The sequence below is a fragment of the Ambystoma mexicanum genome, chromosome 2p (assembly GCF_040938575.1).
Source record: "Ambystoma mexicanum isolate Mex_15411 chromosome 2p, UKY_AmexF1_1, whole genome shotgun sequence".
Classification (NCBI taxonomy): domain Eukaryota; kingdom Metazoa; phylum Chordata; class Amphibia; order Caudata; family Ambystomatidae; genus Ambystoma; species Ambystoma mexicanum.
Window position 1 is genome coordinate 1,284,515,344 of NC_090923.1, and position 23,032 is coordinate 1,284,538,375.

The following is a 23,032-nucleotide window of genomic DNA, read 5'->3' on the forward strand; positions in this document are numbered from 1 at the left end:
GTGAGAGGCTTTAAAAAACACTCCTGAGAACCTACACTGCACCAGAGAAAACCATCAGACTTGTAAAAACCGGGCTGGATAAGTGTGGGGGCTCTTATCCAGCATGGCTTTTACAACAGTCTTTGATGGTTTGCTCTTGTGCTGTGTGGCTGGAAAGTAGTTTTTCTGAAGTAAGGGTGGGACCTGTGGTTTTTTTTAGGTGCTGGCTGCTGTCATGGTGGCTAAGGCTCATGGCCCATCTAGGTGCTCATGTTGCTGCTTCCCACTTTGTTCAGATCCAGTCCAGGTGGTCTTGGCTGCACCCAGCTGGATTTTGAAAGTTGCGGTTCTGAAAATGAAATGAGAGAACCGTGACCAGCAATAGTATTGGGAGACACAGAAACGCCCCAGCTCCACTTCACTTATCTGGGGCTGGGTTGGTACTGACTTTTGTTTTAATGAGCCTCCTGCCCCAGACTCAGAAGGGTTCCACTCTCCCCTCCCGCCGGACCCGGTCACACCATAAACAAATGCAATTTACCAAAAGTAATTATTTTCCAACTTAAAATGTTGCACTATATAAAACAAGTATCTTTATTACATGTTAATTTTCAAGATTAAGTTTTCAAACTTTAGTTTGCCAAATTAAAGTTTAAAATAGCAAAGATCTAGAATCAAAAAATTGGTTGGAGCACATTTTTATATAGAAGGGCCATCGCACCAAGCTATAAATGCTTTTATATCTACTACACATGCCCTTGTTGTTTTACCGTTCATAGTAGTATTTCGAGTTCGTGCTGGAGGAAATATCCACAAAGGAAATAGCAGCTCGTTACAGGGAACTTCAGAGGTCAGTCTAGTGCTAGAAGGCGATTGTTAAATTTACTCCATGTTTTTATACTTTATAAACTGTACACCTTAATATCCTTCACTCGAGTAAAACCGAATTCATTTTCCAAGGTTCCTATATTCTAATTTCAGGCCATCATGATATATGAACAGTCATGGTTTTTAGAATGTTCCTAGAGATCCTTTGCTGACTTACTTAGGATGTCGCGCCCTGAAACACTTGTGTATAGGTGCGTTATCAATGCCATATCATATCCTATCCTAATGGTATATATTAAATATCATGGTGTTTTCATCTAGTTTTGTCATTTTACATTTTTATTTATGGTTTATGGGCTTTTCAGTTCCAAATAAACATGTTGTTGATAATGATTAAGCAGAATATTAATGCTTTTGTTTTAAATGGGAGCCTTTCTGAAAGTGCGTTTCATTGCAATGCACAGTTCAGTGTGTCTTCACACAGCATAAATGTTTGGTTTTCTGAAAAAGAGCCTTCCTAAATTCTCAGATTGCTTACTTGTGGGCTGGAAGTGGTTCCGTTGAGGGTCTCACTTGTAGCCTACAATTGCAATGAAGATATGTGCTTGATCATGAAGGTGTTCTCTAATGAGTCTGTAGCGATGCCTGATTCTAGCATCAGTTTTTTTTTCTGTAGGTTCAAAACGTAGCTTTCACTAGTAGACTTTCACAATAGCTTTTAAATATCGTTAACAACCATGCTTTTTGTCTATTGAAGGGTGATACAACGGACTTTGAACTTATGAAGCACCAGCTATCAGATCCAGATATAAAGGTAAATAAAAGATACTTTTTTTGTAGTCTGTTTCATCGTCTCCAAGTTACCAACAAGGCTATCCGCTAACATATCTACACTGATCTTCTCAACCCCTATGCTCAAACACAATATACTCATACCAACTAAGCGACTTGCACACATCAATTGAATAAGATTCCCAACGGGACATCTGATGGCAGAACACTACAATTCTACAGTCCGCTTCCATTTGACAGTCCTTGCCAGTGAATCCCAGCACCGCAGAAACACAAGGTTCCCCTCTGGAAACAAATGCCTCTATGCTCGCAACACAAGATGTCCAGAAGAAGACTTGCACTCAGAACTCAGGGTGCTTCTGGCCTGCATGTATCAACACAACAGAAAACTATCATTTGTTTTCCCCTCACTGCACACTGACCTCACACACCACATCTTTCAGGTTCACCAGACCATACATATATCAGCGATGCACAGTATAAATCCCAATAACGTAACATCAAACTCTGTCCCTCAGCTGCAGCAAGTGGACATTGACACTAATTTTACCATGAAAGGATGGAAACAGTTCTAAAGGAAAGATAGAGACCTTTGACTGAAAAAGGAGACTTTTATGCGTCTTGGAAGGTGTTCTTCAGAAAGGGTGCCTCCTACCAGTCACTGTTGCAAGTGAGCCCCTGACCTACTAGTATTGTAAAGGTGTCCAGCCAAGCTTTCCCTAACCACATGTTAGTGTGCCCTTCACCCCAAGAAGTGCAGAAAGGAAAATTCCTGTCTGGGTGAGTTTACCTTTGATATTAATTACCTTAGATCAGGAGAAAGTTGGGTGTGCCTAGAAGCCTGTAACAATCCATGAAGAACTTTCAAAGCTATTGGCCCATCCCGATTTGAATCCAGGTGGGCTCTTTGTGTGTGTTTGGTGCTGTGGGGCCCAGGAGACAGGTGAGGTGAGTAAAAAGTTCCGTCCCTGCCCCCTGGACTCCCAGTGGCTGGCATACAGACATACCCACATTGATTGTGTGTGAGGAGCTCGGGACCCAGGGCACAGGTGTGCCATTTGTTTTACTGGGCATCTATGTTAGGTGTCCAGTATAAGAAACATGCCTTATCCCAGTGCCCCTGAGTGCCTCGCATACCCACAATCACATTCATTGTGTGCATGAGGCACTGGGGCCCAGGGGGCAGGCATGGCATGTTTTACTGGGTATGCCCAGTAAAGAATGCCAGTCCAGGCCGCTGGGATTCCTAGCGCCTCACATGCAATGTCAAGCCTGACCCCTAAACCCTCCAGCGCCTCACAATTGTTTTTCTGTGCATGTGCAGCGCTGGAGGGCAATGAGGGAAGGAATGCCACTGATTAATGGGCATCTGATATATGGTATCAGTGGTATTATTCTTACTGTGGCATGACCTTTAGTATTAGGCATCTTTGGTAAAACAAGCACAAGTGTTTATTATGTAGCTCAACTGGCATTTTAGTACAGCCAGTTTGGACATGTTTTCATACTTTGGCATGCCTGATCAATGCCTCATCTATGTACAAAGAAGCTATATTCCTTGCTAAAAAAGATGCTTACAATAATCGCATTCTTCTGGCCGAATATAATACTAAAGAGCTCTTTAAGATCCTTAGAGAACCTGAATCACCTATTGCCCCACTAGACCAGTGTATTACACATTCCTCCTGGTGCACTAACATCCAGAAAGCTCTCCTGGATAAAGTTGCATCTCTACAAACAAAAATTAATTTAAAAAAAGGTAGTATCACCCTAGAGCCTGCACTTAATTTAGCATTTTACACCACAACTGCAACACATCCTGCCAACCCATTCACTTTCGCACCAATTTCCATAAGGTAAGTTGAGCAGATTATTAAAAAGCTTAAACCTTCCAACTGTCAAGGTGACTCTTGCCCAGCACCTATCATTAAAGGCGTGGCACACAAACGTGCCCCCTTTATTACTACTTTCATAAATGCCTCCTTTAAATCTGGGATTGTACCAGAAAAGCTTAAGGATGCCCGAGTCATCCCCTTAATGAAAAAACCTACCCTTAATCCTAGTAACCCGGTCAATTACAGACCTATTACTGTGGTACCCTTCCTCTTAAAAATATTGGACAGGGCTGCCTACCTACAAATCCAGGCTTACCTTGAATCTAATAAACTTCTTGGCCTCTGGCAATCGGGCTTCCGTCCTAGACACAGAACAGAAACTGCCCTTATTGATTTAAAAATACAAATCGGGGACCTAAAAGACAAAGGCAGATTGGCCTTGTTCTGTTGCTTGACCTGTCGGCAGCTTTTGACTTGGTCAACCACCAAGTTGTGTGCCATCACCTTAAAACTGCTGCCCACTTCTCAGATGAAGCCACTTCTTGGATTAGATCATTTTTATCTAACAGAACCATGCGTGTTTTCTCACCGACAGCGTCTGCTGAACCATCTCCAGTCCCATGTGGAGTCCCACAAGGCTCTTCTTGTCTCTCCAACACTTTACAGTGTATTTACAAAGCCCCTTTTTGATATTCTTGACTATCTGGGTGTTACCTACACCAACTATGCGGATGATACCCAGATAACTCGTCCCCATCACTGGCAACCATGCTACTGATTCCAAAGCACTTAACAATGTTTATTCTGTCATCCAGGCCTGGATGGCACATCATGGATTGTGCTTAAATGACGAGAAAACTGAGTTACTTATCCTTGGATCACACACTAGACTCAGTAAATTGGACTCCACCTTCAAATCCTTTATCATTGATGGCAATATCATTAACGTCTCCAAGGATACAAAAACGCTTGGTATTTATCTTGACTCCACCTTGTCACTCACAAGAAAAACAAATGCTGTAGCATCTGCATCAGTTTACACCTGTAAGCTCATAATAGCATGCAGACCGTTTCTAACCACACCTAACTGCATCACCCTCGCCAGAACCCTTGTTATGGCGAACATTGATTACTGCAATGCCTTATATCTAGGCACTTGCCAAAAAAACATCAACAAGCTCCAAGTCACCCAAAATAATGCCAGAAGGGCTGCCCTCAACATTCCCAGGAAATCACACATCTCTGACACACGACACAGTTTACACTGTCTCCTTATCACCTCTAGAATATCACTCAAAACTCTAGCACTCACTCACAAATCTACAACCAACCAGGCACCCATCTATCTTGCTAACCGCTTCACGACCCACATTCCTAACAGACCAATAAGATCCGCTCACTGGCAATACCCAGATTCAAGCTCCAGAAAGCCAGGGGTTCAAGCTTCCCAGTCCTTGCTGCTAAGCTCTGGAACACACTACCCTCCACATTGAGAGCTGAACCATCTTATTTGGCATTTAAGAACAAAGCGAAATCCTGGCTCATCGAGCAGGACCTCACTTCATCTTTTACATAACCATTCACCCCATTGTCTTCTCTTGTCCACCGTGTGCGAACACACCACCTTATGTAATTAACTGTGCCTTCTCTAATATGTCTGTCTCCCAAGCCATGACATACTGCCTATCTGTATATAAGTGCACATCGGCTGTCCTCTGCTGTACATTGTTGCATACTTACATCATTGTAAAATTCACTGTCTTACTATGTACCTCTCATGTTACCCCTCCTTAAGAAATGGCCCCAGATGCCCTTGGGCCAGGCGCGTAATACAAATAAAATAAATACAAATACAAATGCATTTTTAATGGTAAAGCCAACTGGAATGTGTTCTTACCTGGGGATAATGCCATATATTGGCAGAACAAACATGGACATGTTTTCTTACAGTATCATTACTGGCATTATGCACAAAGCAAACATGAGTATGTTCTTATATGGGAATAATAGGGTATAATGGTGCAGTCAGCATGGACATGTATGGGCACAGCCAGTGTGTTTTATACTGGCACATATTGTGGGAAAAGGCATCGTGAAAATGTGTTGGAGAAATGCTCCTGTGCACTGTTGGTGACATGCATCTATGGGAATTTTATCATGAGTTGCCCTACAAAATCCAATTGCAACCTGTTTGGCTTTTTAACCACTTTTTCGAAAAGGTGTGCTCTAAAATGCCTAATTTACACCCACTATCTAAAGAAAATTCTCGGGGGGAGATCCCCCTGACCCCCTCCGGACCACTCTTAAGCTCAGTCGCTCTGGCATATCTGGGACAAATATTTACACCCCTCCAGTTAAAAAATTCACCAGCCGCCACTGTGCTTAATTAAATATGGATATGGAATCTTTCTTTAGGAGTTTGATTCCTGGTTGCAGCTGATGTTGCAAGCAATTGTTGAAAGATGCACAAATCTACATCAGTCTTAGAAAACTGATGCTAAATAATTGTGTCTTTTATTATTTGTCACACAGGATGCACAGATTTTGAATTGGCTGCAAGAATTCCGCAGTTCAGTGATGCTTTTGACAAAAGACTTTGAACAGTTGATCAGTATTATATTGGTAAGCCTTTGTTTCTTAGTTTGCTTTTTGGACTGTTACTTTAGCTGGGGGCATAAGAAATAAAACAAGATCTTTAACATATTGCAGAAGTTGCCATGGCTCAGAAGAAGCAAAGAAGTTCTGGAAGAATATCTGGCTTTCCTGGGGAATCTGGTGTCTGCACAGACAGTCTTCCTCCGAGCCTGTCTAACCATGATTGTCTCGCATTTTGTCCCTTGTAAGACTTTTTTCATGATTCTATGATGGCTGACTTTTTAAGTGCATTTTGATGTTGTGGTAGTTGTAACAAAAGAAATGTGCTTATGAATTTTGAAGGTGTTTAAGGAGCAATATGTGTTTATTGAGCCCCGAATAGTCAAAGCTCCAAAAATGAAAACTGAGGTGTTAAATAGTGGTGTTGTGTGTGCTGAACGTAAATGGCAGCTATGTTATTGCCCATGTTAGGGAGTATTCTAATTTCTGTGTTCATTCCCTTCTACTTTATAGACCCCCCAGCTCTTTTGCTGGATTTAGGACTTTTAATTTTTCTCACTCTCTCATGTATTTTTCTTTAATTTGAACACTGCGTTTCTTTTGGCTTTGGAGTCTGACAAACTCCATAGGCATCATCTTTTTGTATTGTGACAAACGGCACCTTCATTACAGTCACAGAGACGTCCTTTGGATTTCTCTAAAGGTTTAAATACCTTCTCTTGTATAAACTACTGTTTCCAAGAGTAGTAAAGTGAAATTGACTTTACTTACCTTTTTCTCTTTGAAGACTCAGCACACACCATCTTATGTGGAGTGCTGGGGGGGGATACTTAGTATCCCCTTTTGTCTACTTTCTTATGTAACATTTTATGTTACACTTACTACAATTAATGGATGGTGGCAGTGGTTCATTTTTCCTACCAATGTGCATTTTTACCGCAGGCTGTATTCGCAGCTGCAGTACTGCACCCATAGGTGCTTATTTTGTCAAAATAGCCCTGGTCTTCTTTTTTTGCCATTTCTTGTTTGTAAGGTCCTTCTTGAGATTTACTCTGCGTGCCAAACCAGGTTTGGCCCCTTTGTTTTGTCTTTGGCGGGATTCATTGGGGAAGCCCGCCTCTGGCTCCAATGTGTCTGGCAGGGCAGCAAGCAAGGGAGGTTCCCGAAACTCCCTGTGCTTAGTCTCCTTGGTTACAGGAATGCACCAAAAGATGATTGGCTGGCTGGCTGGCCTTGGAGGACAGCCACCCTGCTGTGTGAGTGACAGCTAGGCTGCAAATGAATGGAAGAGAATTGCATAAAAGGCGAGGTCTTTTGTAAGTAAGGCAGAGTCGACCACTGGGCGACGGAACCGCAGAAGAAACTGGAAGAGAAGCTTGCTGCACCCTCCTAGACCATTGGTTTGCCAGTGCTGAAGCTCTGAATGTCTAATCGACTAGAGAAGCCCGGAAAGGATGACTTCTCCCCTTGGGTTGGTGGGACCAACTGACCCCCAAGACCAACTTGACTGGAACCCCTCTCCCTGTACTTCTTTGCTGCTGCTGGAACCGAGTGCCAGGGGACAGGAACACCAGCATGGAGTGCATCGTTTTTAAGCCGGACTCGAGCTCCAGGAAGATCCTCCGGACTCCCTCGAAGCAGGACAGCCCAAGCCTGAGCCACCTCAACAGAGTGCTGCACCCCAGAAGCAAGGGGAGCCCATAAGGTGTTAAAAGGACTACAGTGGTGCTATTTGCCGGTAGCTGAAACCGCAAAGTGCACCTGATCTGGAGTAATTCCATTGCTGCAATCGACCTTCAAACCGTAGTGCAGGAGTCCCCAGACGTCCTCCCTCTTGTCCCCACCACTGAGGCCCAGGAACAACAGGATCTGCAGGACTACAACAGGACCAAAAGCCAGCTGGATCCTTTTCTTCAGTCTCAAGGTACTGTGTAACTAGGGTTACTTATCTCTTGTTGTGTGTAGCTTGCTTGCTCGCTCTCACTGGAGACTTGCATTTGCTGTCCTTTGCAGAGTTGCTTGCAGCTTTGCTCTTCACAAGTGTTGTAAATAGCGTCACGAGAACGCTGCGTACCTGTTCGTCCGGTTGGGTTCCTTGGTGATGAGGGCAGGCTGTCAGATGATCCGAGGAGACGTGACTGATGGCTCGGGGAACCAGCCCAACACCAGCCCGAATGGAACTGGATTGGAGGTGAACCGGCTCCCAACGCCACGGGTTGGCTCACCCCTAATTTGCGTGGCGTCAGGACAGTGCAAGCACTGACAGGGGGAGCCTCTGGGTAGAAGGTTCAAGGTCCACAGGAGGCAGTGTGATCCCGACGGATGTTGATGAAGATCAGAAGACCAGAACAGTACCTCCAGGAGCGAAGACTAGGCAGCAAGAGGAGCAGGCTGGTAAGCGAGGAGAGCACGAGAACCAGAAGGAGCAGAGGGGACTCTGAACCAGATGGAATCGGGAAGGACTGAGCCGGACAGGCAGAAAAGGAATGACAGGGACCAGAACCAAGGAGGGCCAGCGGGAACTCAGAATCAGAATGGAAGCAGGATGGAGGGAGCGAGGCAGAACAGGAAAGGAGGCAGGGGTGCCCCAGGCAGAACAAGGGCAGGAGGAAGGCAACAGGAAAACGGGAAGGCAACACAAGGGCAGCGAAGACACGATCCGTACAAACCGCGTTGAGACGCGGTTTGGAAAAGGATCAGGGCTCCTTAAATAGGCCCACCAGCACCTGGAAGGCTTGCAACGCAAGCCGTGCCGCCTCCCAGGCATTGGATAACACACAACGAGGCTTGAGCCGCAGATCTCCCCGAATCGAGCATCCTGCGCACCGCGCATGCGCGGAGAGCGGACGCCCGCGCATGCGCAAAGCAGTGCGCACAGGAGACCCGGAAGCGCCCGAGACCCAGAACAGCCCCGAAGCCGAAAGCGGGGATACAACCTCCAGGACGGGGAGCGCCATAGCGGGTAAGGAGACCCCAGGACAGGCGGCGTGACAACAAGCCTCCCAGCTTGTGGCCCAACAGTGATTTCTTTTACTACAGAAACTCTCTTTAACATTGTGCAAGACATTTGCCCTATCTTCAAGAAGTGCCACAGCTCCCCTAGACTTTGCTCAATTGACATTGTCTGTCCTGGCTCCCTGCAGACTCTTCTTACCCTCTGACTTTGTGTTTATCTTTCCCTCAAAAAGTCATACATAAGTTACTTGTATAGCTGGGAAAGGGTTAATCTATATTTCGTTGGGCGATTGTAAAATATTACTGGTTTGGTGAAACATGTTAACCATTGTTTCCTTCCCTAACGTTTTCCTTTTGCCATAGCTCCAGTATTGCATTTAAGTGTAAAAAGTGATATATCAATGTCCAGTGTCCTAGCAATTGAAGTCACCGCAGGGTGTAGGAAATGTCTGTGTGCCAGCCCCTAAAGGGTATCTACTTACTTAACTGAACTGAAGGAATGTATTTTTGAAGTGTATTTTATTGTTGCATATTGCCCCTTCTAAAGAAGGTTTATTTTAAAACTGACTGTTAAATTAATAAATAATTATTTAATCAAGAAATAAGTGTTATTTGAATACCTGTTACTGTGAATCTCTATGTTGCATCTCTACAGCTCACATTGACCCCTCTTGAGATAAGTCTGGCTGCTCAGTCACTCTACCAACTTGTGTAGTAAAGACCTATACCAAAGGTTGTGTAGTACAGACCTATTGTCAAGAGGACAAGGTTGGTGTAGTCTCCCACAGGGTTACTACATACAATCTTGCCTAACAGCCTACTAGCTCGTTTGGCTTTTCGCAAAGCCACGTCAGTTAATCAACTCGCCATCTTCAAAGCTAAGCAGGTTTACTTCTCTGGTCGTATTGAAGCTATTGTTAACTCCTCCCGGGAGCTGTTTGAGTGGTGTTGGCTCTTTCTGCCCTGCCCTCAGCAAATATAGTAATTCCTTCTATGCAACTTTGCACTTCATTGTCTAACTTCTTTCAAGACAAAATTGGTGCAATCCGTCAGAAGATTTCCGACTCTTGGCCACCTGCAGTTTGAAGTCCATTTCCCCGGCGGAGCCTATTCCTCTTGGAACTTTGAAAGAGATTATTCCCTTTATTGCTGCCTTAGTGTCGTGAGCAGTGAACATTTCTCTTGTGCATGCCCATATAACTACTTCTCTTAAACACGCCTTGGTGATTCAGCTTTAAAAAAAAAACTAATCTGGACCCTTTTCTTCTTTCTAATTTCTGTCCTATTTCACTCCTTTCTTTTCTTATGAAGCTGGTTGAATCTTTGGTTACCCCTCTTCTGTGCTCCTTTTTCGAGGGCTTTCACTGTTTAGATGCTTTTTGAGTCGCGGTTTCAGACCAAGCCAGGGCACTGAATCCCTTGGGTCTCTCTGCGGCTTTTGACACTGTTGACTTTTCCATCTTGATCCAGCGACTAGCCACAGTGGGGATCTCTGGCCAGGTTCTGAAATGGTTCTCTTCCTTCCTTGCTGATCGTTCCCAGTCGCTCTTTCTTTCCCCATTTATCTCTGCCCCTTGTCCTCTGACTTGTGGAGTCCCGAGGGGATCTGCTATTTCTCCCCTTCTCTTTAATATTTGTATTCTGCCTTTGATCTCCTTGATACACTGCTTTGGGTTTCAGTGTTATTCTTATGCTGACGACACCCAGATTCTGATGTGCCTTGATTTGGCACAGCCATCAACAAAGTAACACTGCCGACGTTGCCTTTTGGCTATCTTGGTCTTGATGGTTGCCAACTGGCTCCCGCTCAATTGCAAAAAGACTGAGGTCTTGGTCATTGGGACTCCACCTGAGACTCCTTTCTGGTCGGCCAATTTCTGGCCACCCGATCTGGGCCCTGTGCCACAATCGGTCGCAGTAGTTAAAAATCTGGGGGTGAAGTTCTCAGCCTCCCTCTCCATGCTCCCACAAATAAGCTCTATGTGTCAAAGGGTTTACTTTAAGCTTCACACTCTTCATAAAGTCCTCCTCTTTCTTCCCATCGGACTTCGCCCATTGGTGGTCTCGTCTCTGGTTGCTGGCTCACAGGATTATTGCAATTCTTTTATACCTTGACCAGCTGGCCTATCGGCTGCGACGCCTACAGTTTTTCCAGAACTCTGCGGCACGGCTTGCCATGGGCGCCTCTTGGTCCATCTTTGTTTCAGGTATACTGAAATTGCTGCATTGGCTCCCAGTGGCTAGCTGCATTAAGTTTAAGGCCTTGTGCATTGTGCACCGTGTATTTTTATGGTATTCGCCCTGCGTTCCTGCAGGAGAAATTCCGCTGGTACGTGCCGGCTCGCTCCTTGAGTTGGGCAAATACAGCTTGTATTTTGGTTCAACGTGTTAGACACGACCGTGTGGGGGGGCGCTCCTTTACTGTTGCAGCTGCACGGTTGTGGAACTCTCTGCCCACGCCTCTTCGTCTTACGGAGGATCATCTCAGCTTTAGCCGAGCTATGAAAACTTGGCTTTTTTGCAGCCTCATTTCTAATTTTGGTCTTCAGCTTTCTTTGTCTGTCTCAGTATGGTGTTGCCTTAGCGCCATGATGCCCCTTAGGGTGAGAGTTTGCGCTTTATAAATGGTTTAACATAACACAACGTGTCTCTAGAAATCCATATTGGTGGGGGCAAACCAGGAGGCAAAAATAAAACAAGGGGGACATGTGGGTGCACATATTAAGGGCCAACAGGCCAAACTGGTTTAAGTAAACAAATATTATACAAAGCTGTTAGTAGTTCTCAAATTGAATTGTGACATTATGCAAGTTCAGAGAAGGTTAAAAAATAAATAAACGTTTTACATCAAGTTGTGGGGTGAAATATAGCCCCTGAATGCAGAAATAAAAATGCCATAGTGATTTGGGAAGTCCCATTGAAGTACCAGACTGCACACATCTAACTGATATCCTCATCACCACACCTAATACTAGGATGCAGCTACCATCCCACAATTACATGAGCTGCACACATATCTGATGCACTCACGCACCCTATGACACTATCCCTCTCTACTGACCAGAACTACGGTTCCTGAGGGCGTTCAACCTACCAGCGCTTTGAGGTCATACTAATGATATAACGTAGCATAAAACCAGCACAGAAATGGTGATGTCAGACATGAGGCCTATTGAACCAAAAATAGGCCTAAATCTCAAAGGAAATAAAGTGGGCTTAAATCTCATAAGTGCGCAGATATGCCCAATGCATTTCAGCAAGGAAAAGAAAGACCTGTGGCTGACAATACTGTTTTACTAAATCCATGGAGAGCTGCACTTTTTTAAATAAAGAGATGGATAGCAGCGTATACAATATCTTTATGCAACATGAGACTGTGATTCCCACGAAAATCTTAATTGAAACCAAGCTTCTTGCATTTACAAGAAATAAAAGTACTCCCTTGTTGTTCTTATTCATTCAAATGACAGTATGCAGAGAGAAGTGCCTACTAGACTTTCAGAGTTTGAACATGGTTTTCTCATACAACTGCCCTATACATATGGACAATCCAGAAGTGATACTCCTGTATTTTGCAACTGTGAGATTAAAGAAGTACATTACACATGGATATAAGGCCCAGGTGCCTTATAAAAGGTCATGTAAAAGGCATTTTGTGTGAGTTTAAAAGCAATTGCTTGAAGAATTTTACATGCAGCTGGTCATTTCTCCTGAAGATGGAACTTAACCTCCAAGACCTTTCCTCTGCTGGTCCTGGAGAGGGAGGTCTGGTTGTCAATCATCAATCGGGCCATTGCTTAAAAATATAGAAAGAAATACACTGCTGAGATTTAAACCACGGAGGAAACGGATAAAATCATGCCTGTTCTTTCAGCAGAAGTGACCTTGAGGTCACAATAAAATGTCCATTAGAGTTGCATCCACGGCCATTACAGTCTATGAAGGGAGAGGTGAAGATAAACATGAGCCAGCCTCTGGCTGATCACATGCTTAATGGGAAAGGAATCTTAAAGCAAATAACGAAAAGACTGGAGTTTAGTTAATAGAAAAATACCTATTATTGCATAAAAAGGGCAGCATATATGCCACAACGGTCATTCCAGACTTTTATTAAAGGTGATAGTAACCCCCTTTCAACCATGCTAAACCGATTTTTGTGTGATAAACATAACGAAAGTTATGAATTAACATTTGATTTGGGCTTTCCCCTGATTCCGAGAGATTTGAAAGTTAGTGTGAGGGTGAAGGATAAAATTAACATGGGAACGATGAAATGGCATATTTTTCACTGATATGGCTCTTGACTAAACAAAGAAAAACTATATCTCTGCATAGGAAGGGCGTGCCGACTTCAGATTAGCACCATCTGATTTGCCTTAAAATGTAGTTCTTAAAAATATATGCATACATTTAAAGATTTAAAAAATTAGAGTACTTGCCATGTTGGTAGATTTTCAGAGTCTAAACAGGCCGAGCCCACATGTCAATTTGGGATGACAAAGCTTTCTCCTGCCACAACTTTCCTAACTCACACCCCTCATCTCCTTGTCCTATTAGCACACAGGTGGGAGGTGGGTAGTTAAAACCAACCAATCCCTTTCGCGGGAATCATGACAAGTTGTGATGTCATTTGCCCTATAAGTAAACCAGTTTGCATTAGAACTGGGCTTTTTCCACTTATTCCGGGAGGTAACCAGCTGCTGAATTCGTGCGAGAAACACCCAAGCAGAGAGGCCCAAAATCTTGCATTGGAGACAGGGACCAGGAGACATAGAAGCTGACTGGGACCCCTTAGAGGAGCCAGAGGGGACTATCCTGGACAGACACAATTGCTGTCCCAGAGGTGCCCTGCTGTTCCCTGATGTCCATTGCAAGGCCCCTCCTGCAAGTATAACTATCCCCAAAGCCATAGATTGTGTAGGCCCTGCATTTTCAAACATTGTTTTAGTTATTTCCCCATGCAAAATACCCTGTTTGTCTGTGTAGATCCTTAGCATATTTAATTAAAGTAAATCAATTGATTCCCCTATAGAAATCACGGGATGTGTTTTGTTGGCATTCGAAACTAAAAAGCTCTTCCCAGTGTGTTTTGAGCCGTTATAGACCAAAAGAATGAATCCCAAATTCCATGCGAGTGTGCAGGGTTCCCTGTTTTCCTTGGAGGCTTGGACACCCGAGGCCCATATCTGTATGTTGTGCCGGTCGGCAGAATGGCTGAGATTCCCCTCTGCAAACAGACTGGGGGTTGCTTGCGTTTTCGGCTTGCCCCTTGCCAGCCAGGTAGGTGCACCCACGCATGTGAGGTACCGTTTTCATCGGGACACCTGTGGGAACGCGGGACGGTAGGCCATGTGTTGTTGGGGGCTTGTTTCGATGGGTGCGCCGAGCTAAATGTGCGGAAAATGCGTTTTTTTCCCCACATTTCGGACTTTGCGGGGGTGTCTGGGTAATAAATTCTGGGGCGATGTGCGCAAATCATACCTCTGCGGATTCCCACGGGTGTCCTCTTTTCGGAAATGCATGGGGCTCCCTGTTTTCCTTGGTGGCTTGGACACCCGAGGCCCATATCTGTATGTTATGCCGGTCGGCAGAAAGGCTGAGATTCCCCTCTGCAAACAGACAGGGGGTTGCTTGCGTTTTCGGCTTGCCCCTTGCCAGCCAGGTAGGTGCACCCACACATGCAAGGTACCTTTTTCGTCGGGACACCTGTGGGAACACGAGAAGGTATGACATCTGCTGTTGGCGACGTGTTTCGGTGAGTGGACACAGGGAAATGTCTCTGAAATTGGCTGGAAATGAAGACAATTCTCAGACATTTCGCTCTGGCCACCGACCGAAACACACCGCCAACAACACATGGCCTACCTTCCCGCGTCCCCACACAAGTCCCGATGAAAACGGTACCTCACATGTGTGGATGCACCTACCGGGGGCGCAAAAGAAAAAGGGTAACCGACTGGGAACCCCAAGCCATTCGCCACTGCCCATTTTGTTCATGTGGGCAACCTACAGATTTGGGCCTAGGGTGTCGAAGCCAGCAAGGGAAACAGGGAACCCCATGCATTTCCCAAAAGAGGACACCCGTGGGAATTGTCATGCATGCTGGACGTGGTTCTACCTCTTACACTCATAGAACAGCTAGACCGTTCTATTCCAAATGGCGGTTGTTCGATACGTTGCCGGGAAAACGACGTCTGCACTTTTCACGTCGCTAACTTCACGTGTATTCTGCTTCGTCATGTGAACTATGGCATTACGTATATAAGCAGCGTGGAAACTTCACTCGCTGCTTCTGATCGAATCATTTGGCGTTGTGTAGCTGAACCTCCGATCTGCGTCCTTGCAGTTTTCCTCAGCTGCTTCTTGGGCCTTCTATAGCGTGTTTTCCGCCACACGCTGATTCCTGGAGCTGTTTGTTCGCGTGTACTTCCACACGCGCACGTTGTCTTCAAACGCGGCTGTCCTGGGCTGCGTGAATCCTGTTCGCGTGCGAATCCACAAGCGCACGCTATCTTTAAGCGCGGCTGGCCTGGACTGTGTGAATCCTGTTCACGTGTAATTCCACACGCACACGTTGTCTTCAAGCGCTGCTGGCCTGGGCTGCGTGAATCCTGTTCGCGTGCAAATCCACAAGCGCACGCTATCTTCAAGCGCGGCTGGCCTGGACTGCGTGAATCCTGTTCACGTGTAATTCCACACGCACACGTTGTCTTCAAGCGCTGCTGGCCTGGGCTTCGTGAATCCTGTTCGCGTGCAAATCCACAAGCGCACGCTATCTTCAAGCGCGGCTGGCCTGGACTGCGTGAATCCTGTTCGCGTGTAATTCCACACGCACACGTTGTCTTCAAGCGCGGCTGGCCTGGACTGCGTGAATCCTGTTCGCGTGTAAATCCACACGCGCACGTTGTCTTCAAGCGCGGTTCCAAGACTGCGTGAATCCTATTCGCGTGTAATTCCACACGCGCACACTATTTTCTTCGCGGCTGTTCAGAACCGCGTGTACTTTGTTTATACCATAAAAGGGTGCTATTTCCAACTCCTGCACCTGTGATATTAACAGGGGGATTTATTCATTTCTATACTTTTCTCTACGTGGGAAGGAAGCTTTTCAAGGACTGTTGGAAGGTGACAGTGAACAGTACTTTGGACGCTATCCTGTGGTGCATCAACCCGGTATCTAGCGTGAGCCTCGTTCCGTTCGGGATAAGTCTTCCTTACTAATCTTCCCTTCCTTGTCGTTTGTTCTACTTCTGGATTTTCCTCAAGAGACTTCTGCTGGATTCTTCTGCCCTAGACATAAGGTCAGTGTGTGAATTAATGTCAAATACTGTTCTATCATAGAGAGTCAATTTGGGGCAGTTTCTTATGATACTTTATTTTGTTCTAGGCTGACTTCCTATACCTTACCCACGCCCTTTCCAGTGATCCATCTCTCTGCCTGTTTTATCAGTCAGAGAGTAGCATAATTTGGAAGGTCTAAACTTGACTTCACAACTATCAAATCGCGTGAACAGGGATCCGGAAGACCCTACCATCTGTATCCTTTTGAGTACCGTATCCTTTTCAGTCAATACTTTGGTACTTTATGACAGGAATCCACAGAGGTCTGCCTTGCGCAAATTGCCCCAGTTTTTATTAGCCGCAATCCCCGCACATGCGAGGTACCTTTTTCGTCGGGACACCTGTGGGAACACGAGAAGGTATGACATCTGCTGTTGGCGACGTGTTTCGGTGAGTGGACACAGGGAAATGTCTCTGAAATTGGCCGGAAATGAAGACAATTCTCAGACATTTCGCTCTGGCAGCCCAGCCGCAACTCCAGGACAGTTGGAGGTGATCTGCCCAGACGGGCCATTCCCACCCACACCACCAACAATCCAGCCCCAGTCTCACCCACCCCACTGACAGTGGGCCCTAACCATAGAATAATAAAAAACAGTACTCACATAACGTTGCAGCTGCTCGGGTAGAAAAAGCTGTAAACAAAACAAAGAACATGTGTTACCTACGGTCACACCAGCAAAATGTAGCCCTCCCCGGGGGCAGATAAGGGGGGGGGGCTGTCCTGCACTCCTCCCTGGGCTCGTCCGTTCCTAGGAGCAGATATCTGGTTCCAGGGAGGGCTGCATGACTTGGCACCCACTCCATTGTGGGTGGGGGGGGAGGGGGTCAACGCCCCATCCCATTAGAAAATTCCCTGACCCTTTGGGGTGCCCCACCGCCCCCCCCCCTAAAAAGCGTTCCACCATTTTAATTTTTTTCCTTTGGTAACCCAACTCCCCTTGGTGCAGAGGGTCACATTGGTGTGCCAATCTGGCGCCGGGGTGCCCAAACCCTACTGCCCCACCCACTGGGGGGTCCTGCCCCACCTTTTGTAGTGGCCCTCTCCCCCACCACCCCAAATGGTTGGCAGGGACACCTCATGCAGGCCTCCCTGGGCCTCCTACAAACGGCTGCGTGAGGTACACCTCACCTCCATTTGGGGTGGGGGGGGGAGAGGGCCACCACAAAAGGTGGGGCAGGACCCCCAATAGATGGGGCAGTAGGGTTTGGGCACCCTGGGGGCAGATTGCCACACTAATGTGGCCATCTGCACCAAGCGAAGTTGGGTAAACAAAAAAATAATACAAATTCATAGGCTGCTTTTTAGGGGGGGCTGAGGGGCACGCTAAATTGGCAGCGAATGATGTACTGCAACGGGGGGTGGCCCTCAGCCCTCCCCCACCCCAAATGGAGGGCCCCACCTCTTGCATCCCTCCCTGGGGTCAGATGCCCCTTCCTAGGAGCAGATATCTGCCCCCAGGGAGGGTTACAAGGGTTGCCCCCTTTCTACTTCGGTTGGGGGGGCACCCCCCTTTCATTCAGTAAAAAATCCATGGTATAATTTTTTTTTTTTACATTTCCTTGGGGCAGATGGTCAGCCATCTGCCCCGGGGTTCACATGCATGTGCCCCCATGCTTTGGGGGCTGGGAGAGGGAGAGGACTGCTTACTTGAAGCAGCCCCCTCCCCCCCACCTCACAAACGGATCCATGGTGGTCTAGTGGGTTGCTGGTCACGGATCGAGCGCCCTGCGCCCGATCCGTGACCAGCAATGCCTCATATGTGGTGTCCTTGGAAAGGGGAGAAAGTCCCCTTTCCAGGGACACCACTTTTTGATCAATCCCTGGTGGTCCAGTAGGCCCCAGGGCCTCAAACCCCCTCCCACCTCCCCTCGATTTTTTTTTGCTTTTATTTTTTTTTATTTTCACCCCTGGGGGCAGTGATTATCTGCCCCCAGGGGTCTCTGGCGCTGTGGCCCCATGCCTTGGGGCCACGGGGGGAGGGGGGCTGCTTACCTAGTAAGCAGCCCCCCCTCCCCCTGCGTCACAAACGGATCTGCGTTGATCCGCTGGCATTGCTGCCCGCGGATAGCGCGCCCTGCGCCCGATCCGCGGGCAGCAATGCCTCATATGTGGTGTCCTTGGAAAGGGGAGAAAGTCCCCTTTCCAGGGACACCACTTTTGATCCATCCCTGGTGGTCCAGTGGGCCCCAGGGCCCCAAACCCCCTCCCACCTCCCTCCATCCCTCTAATTATTATTTTATTTTTTTATTTCACCCCTGGGGGCAGTGATCATCTGCCCCCAGGGGTCCCTGGCGCTGTGGCCCCATGCTTTGGGGCCACGGGGGAAGGGGGCCGCATACCTAGTAAGCAGCCCCCCCTCCCCCGCGTCACAAACGGATCTTCATTTGATCCGTGACGCTGCTGCCCGCGGATCGAGGCGCCCTGCTTTGCAGGGATCGCTCAAAACAAGGTGCCGAAAAGGACGAGCTATCTCGTCCTTGGCACTGCGTGTGCACTGTCAAGGGCGAGATACCTCGCCCTTGGCACTTAAAGGGTTAAATAAGCATTCTTGAAAAAGGGCAAGATGTGTAACAATCAAATATACTTTAAAATACTTTTCCAGAATCAGCACAAGTTAGTAGATACTCTTTAGAGATGCTTTTTACACGCTTTCCTACATCCGGAGGTGACTTCATTCACAAGGACAGTAATGACATTTATAGATCACTAGTTATACCTGCAGATTCTGAGGTTGCAGAAAGGAAAGGTTGAAGGAAGGAAAAAGGTTAAAACAGGTTCTCAGTATCCGTGAGGACAATCTTCCAATGAGATCTAGACAAGCCTTTCCCAGCAATAACAGTCTAAAACAAGTTACCACCTCGGAGGGACAGAAATATAAAAGTATATGGACTAGAAAAGTCTGCAGGGAGCCAGGGCAGCCAAAGTCAATTGGAGAACAGTCTATGGAGCGGAGGCACTTCTTAGATACACTTGTAGGGTCACAAGCTGTTACACTTACACTTGTGAAAAGCAGAGTTGGAATGAACTCTAACAAAAGTAGCCAATGCAAGTCTCAACTGAGGAGAGCACAGCTAAAGACACTTAGGTAAGTACCCCAAGTCTAAACAGTACCTCTGGTTTGAAGAAGAGTGGTCCAGCTGGATTCTGTCCTCATGCAGCGATGCAGATCCTGGGTTCCTGAGCCTCAGTCGTGGGGACAACAGGGAGGATGTCTGAAGGACTCCTGCGGCAGCAATCTGGAGAATGTCGGCAGCTACAGGCTGTTTTCGGATCAGTGGCATTTCGCGGTTTCAGCGCGCAGGAAACGGCACCACCGCGGATCTCGGATACCGATTGGGCTTCCTTCACTCCTTGTTTCCTGCACTCTGGTGAGGGGACTCAAGCTCTGGTCATCCTGCTTCTTTTGGGTCCTTAGGAGACTCCTGGAGCTTCTGGCCAGATTGCAGATGTTTCACTCGACTACAGATCACTCGACTGCTGGCACTTGGTCCCTGCAGCAGCAAAGAAGTACAGCCAGTCAGAGAAGATGGTCCAGTGGAGTTTGTCTCTGGTTAATTGATTCCCCTAACCGAAGGGAAGAAGTTGTCCTTTCCAGAGCTTCTCTTGTCAAACAGAAAAAGGAGTTTCAACACAGCAGCAGGGCTTCACCGGGCAATTCAGAGGTCCAGCAGGATGCAGCAAGCTTTGTTCATGGTGTCTTAGTCGGGTGTTTCTCCAAGTGGTCGACTCTGACTCTAGTCCCAAAACCCTCGCCTTTTTAAGCAGGTTTCTCCCATTCATGCAAAGCCTAGGCTGTCATTCAAGGGTGGCTGTCCTAAGAGGACAGCCAGCCAGCCAATAAGGACTGGTTGCATTCATGCACTCCTCGAGACAAAGGACAGGGGAGTTTCTGGAACCTCTCTCACATCCTGCCTTTGCAGACACACTGAAGATAGAGGTGGGTTTCAGGACTGAAACCCACCAAAGGCAAAACAAAGGGCTCAAACCTGGCTTGGCGCGCAGAGTAAAACCCAAGAAAGACCTCACAAACCGAAAATGGCGAAAAAAGAAGTCTGGGGCCATTTTAACAAACTGGTCACCCACCCATGTGTCCTATACTGCAGCTGAGGATTCAGCCTGCGGTAGAGAAGCACAGTGGCAGGAAAATTAAACCACAGCAACCAGCCATTTGAAGTAGTGAGGGTAACATAAAAAAGTTACATGAGAATGTAGGATAAGGGGCTACTGTCACGCACTCATTGTCTGAGCCACTACACATACAGACCCCTTTGGTTATGCCCGCTGTATCCCAGGCCTTGCCCCTCAAGAAACACCAGACAGCACACCCCTATGGCCAACCTGTTGCTCGCCTGCAGCATCGGAGATCCAGAGGCGCGCCACTGAGGTTCCGGGCGATATCTCGTAACTCATGGCGGCTTCCATGGCGTTTGCATACGCGAGTGACGGGGCACAGGAGAAGCATCTTGCGAGAACGACGATCACGTGACACGGCTTTTCGGACTGCTTCATGTCCGTTTCCATGCCAACACGTTATGCTTCCTCATCACGTGACGCCCGCATTGAGAACATTTGGTCACGTAGCCACGAAATAAAACAGCTGTTTTTCTGGCTAACTTTGCTTCTCAGCTGATCTTTCGGCGTTTGACGTTTTGGAACCTCGGATTGTGCTTTGCTGTGTTCTTTGACTACGACTACGCTCTTTGGATATTCTTTGCCTAACCTTTATCTACTACGTTGCAACCAGTGATTCTCTAGCCTACGACTACGGACTGCCTCACGGACTGTTTTTGATACTACCTTTGGATCTTTTCAGCTCGGATTCATACTTCGAACACTTGCTTCTGGAAATTACGTGCTGCAATAGAGTCTGGCCCTCATGCTCTGCCTCTTCATCACTCAGGTGCTGCCAGTGAGCTAACTGGGGCTACCCTTATCAGGTATTTCACCTCTCTGCATTCACCATTTAGCTTAGCGAGGGAACAGGGCTACATATTGAACTCCTTGACCATCCTTCAGCTCTGCCCAGTCCTCCATCCTTTGGTAGGTGGTTCTGTTTGTACTTCTTTGTGTACTTCAGAAAGTATTGTTTGGTCCATTAACCCTAACCTGCCCCTTTTCTTACAGCAGCCACTCGGACGACCTGGTGTTCCTGTTCCTGCCAGCTGTGGCCCCAATCCTCGAACAGCGAGTATCTTCTATTTTCGCTGTTGGTTGCTTAGGGACGGAGATTTACATACTCCACGCTACCTCAAGTCCTGACAGCTACTAGGTAACCCCCCAGCGCTCAACATAAGATGGTGTGTGCTGGACCCACAAAGAGAAAAGGTAAGTGAAGTCAATTTTTTTTATAATGTTTGGTTTGATTTTTCAAACTTTACATTCAAGTCTATTCCGATGTATTCTTTAAGAGAACAATTTCGTTTCTTCTGAAGATTAGGACTCATTTTATGATTTCGCCCCAAAATTTCATTATTGTGATTATTAACCTCTGGTCATTTCCTCTTAGAAGATTCGCCCATCTTTCTTCTGTCGTCATCACTTTACTCGAGATCCGGAAGAAACTTCTCCATAGATCTCTTTTTTCTTTCAGCCTCGGACACACCATAATTAAATGAAATAATGTTTCTGGGCTTTGTGCTTCTTTACAAAATCTACACTCCACTGCGACAGTGCCAGTTTTGTCAAATGCTGCTAGGTAGTCTCTGGTTGGTATGATATTTAAGCGAAATCTTAGAAATTGATCTCGGATTGTTTTATCAGGAAATTGGTTTAGGTATCCCGGTAGTCCGTTCAGAGCCCTTGTTTCAGTGTCACAATTTAGATACCTTTTGTAAGATTTTTGTTTCTCTATTGTTTTTTATCCAGTCATTGCTTTTCAATTTTCTTTTCGCCTGTTGGGGCCCCTTAGTCAACATTTCTTCTGATATTTCTTCTTCTTGCAATTTTCTTTTAATTGATGTCGTCCATTTTTCGAGAGCTGTCGTTTGGACTGCTTTTTCTTTCTTTTTTAATATTTCAAGTGATGGAATTGGATCCTCCGATAAGATTTTTCTGTATAAGTCCATCTGTTTCCATGTAACTATGGATTCCATTGATTGCAGACCCAATTCGAATCTGATCCTTGCCACAGGAAATGATTTTGGGCCAACGTTTTCCGCCAGTATAGCCCTTCTAGAATGGACCAGTTAATTAACTTCTCCTTGATTATAGATTCACTGGCATAAGTTATGATAGGAACTACCTTTTGCCTATATAATAACGTTATTGGCTTTGCTGAGAATGTGCCATACTTCAGATGAAAGAATCTTCCTTGTCTCGCTAAAGATATAGCCTTTTCTTTGATGTTTTCAAACCATTCTTTTTCATTGTTTGAAGGATTTATCAGGGCACCCAAATATTTCATTGACTTTGTCATTACAATTTCATTTCCATCCAGCATGATTTTAAAGGGATGTTGTTTTTTCCGTTTCAGACTGATCAGTTTCATGGCCTTGGTTTTGCACGTATTGATTTGCAGATCGTTTACGTTCATATAATCTTGTGTTTTGTTCAGAGATTCTTGCAAGCCAGATGTCGTTTTATCCAAGATGATAATATCGTCAGCATAAATAAGTGCTTGGATAGGTTCGTTATTGATTTTCGGAGGATTTGCTCTCGTGTTTTGAATACGCTCTTCAAAGTCATTAGTATAAAGGTTATAAAG

General features: G+C 46.3%; 1 protein-coding gene across 3 annotated transcripts in view; it reads left to right on the forward strand.

Moving 5' to 3' along the window:
* RRN3 (RRN3 homolog, RNA polymerase I transcription factor) overlaps positions 1–23,032 on the forward strand; it is a 1,004,740-nt gene that overhangs the window by 160,728 nt on the left and 820,980 nt on the right. For all 3 annotated transcript variants that reach the window (XM_069645599.1, XM_069645600.1, XM_069645598.1), the window contains exons 3-5: positions 1,565–1,621; positions 5,967–6,056; positions 6,144–6,273. In XM_069645599.1, the coding sequence (XP_069501700.1) occupies positions 1,565–1,621; positions 5,967–6,056; positions 6,144–6,273 (277 nt within the window). The remainder of the gene's footprint in view (positions 1–1,564; positions 1,622–5,966; positions 6,057–6,143; positions 6,274–23,032) is intronic.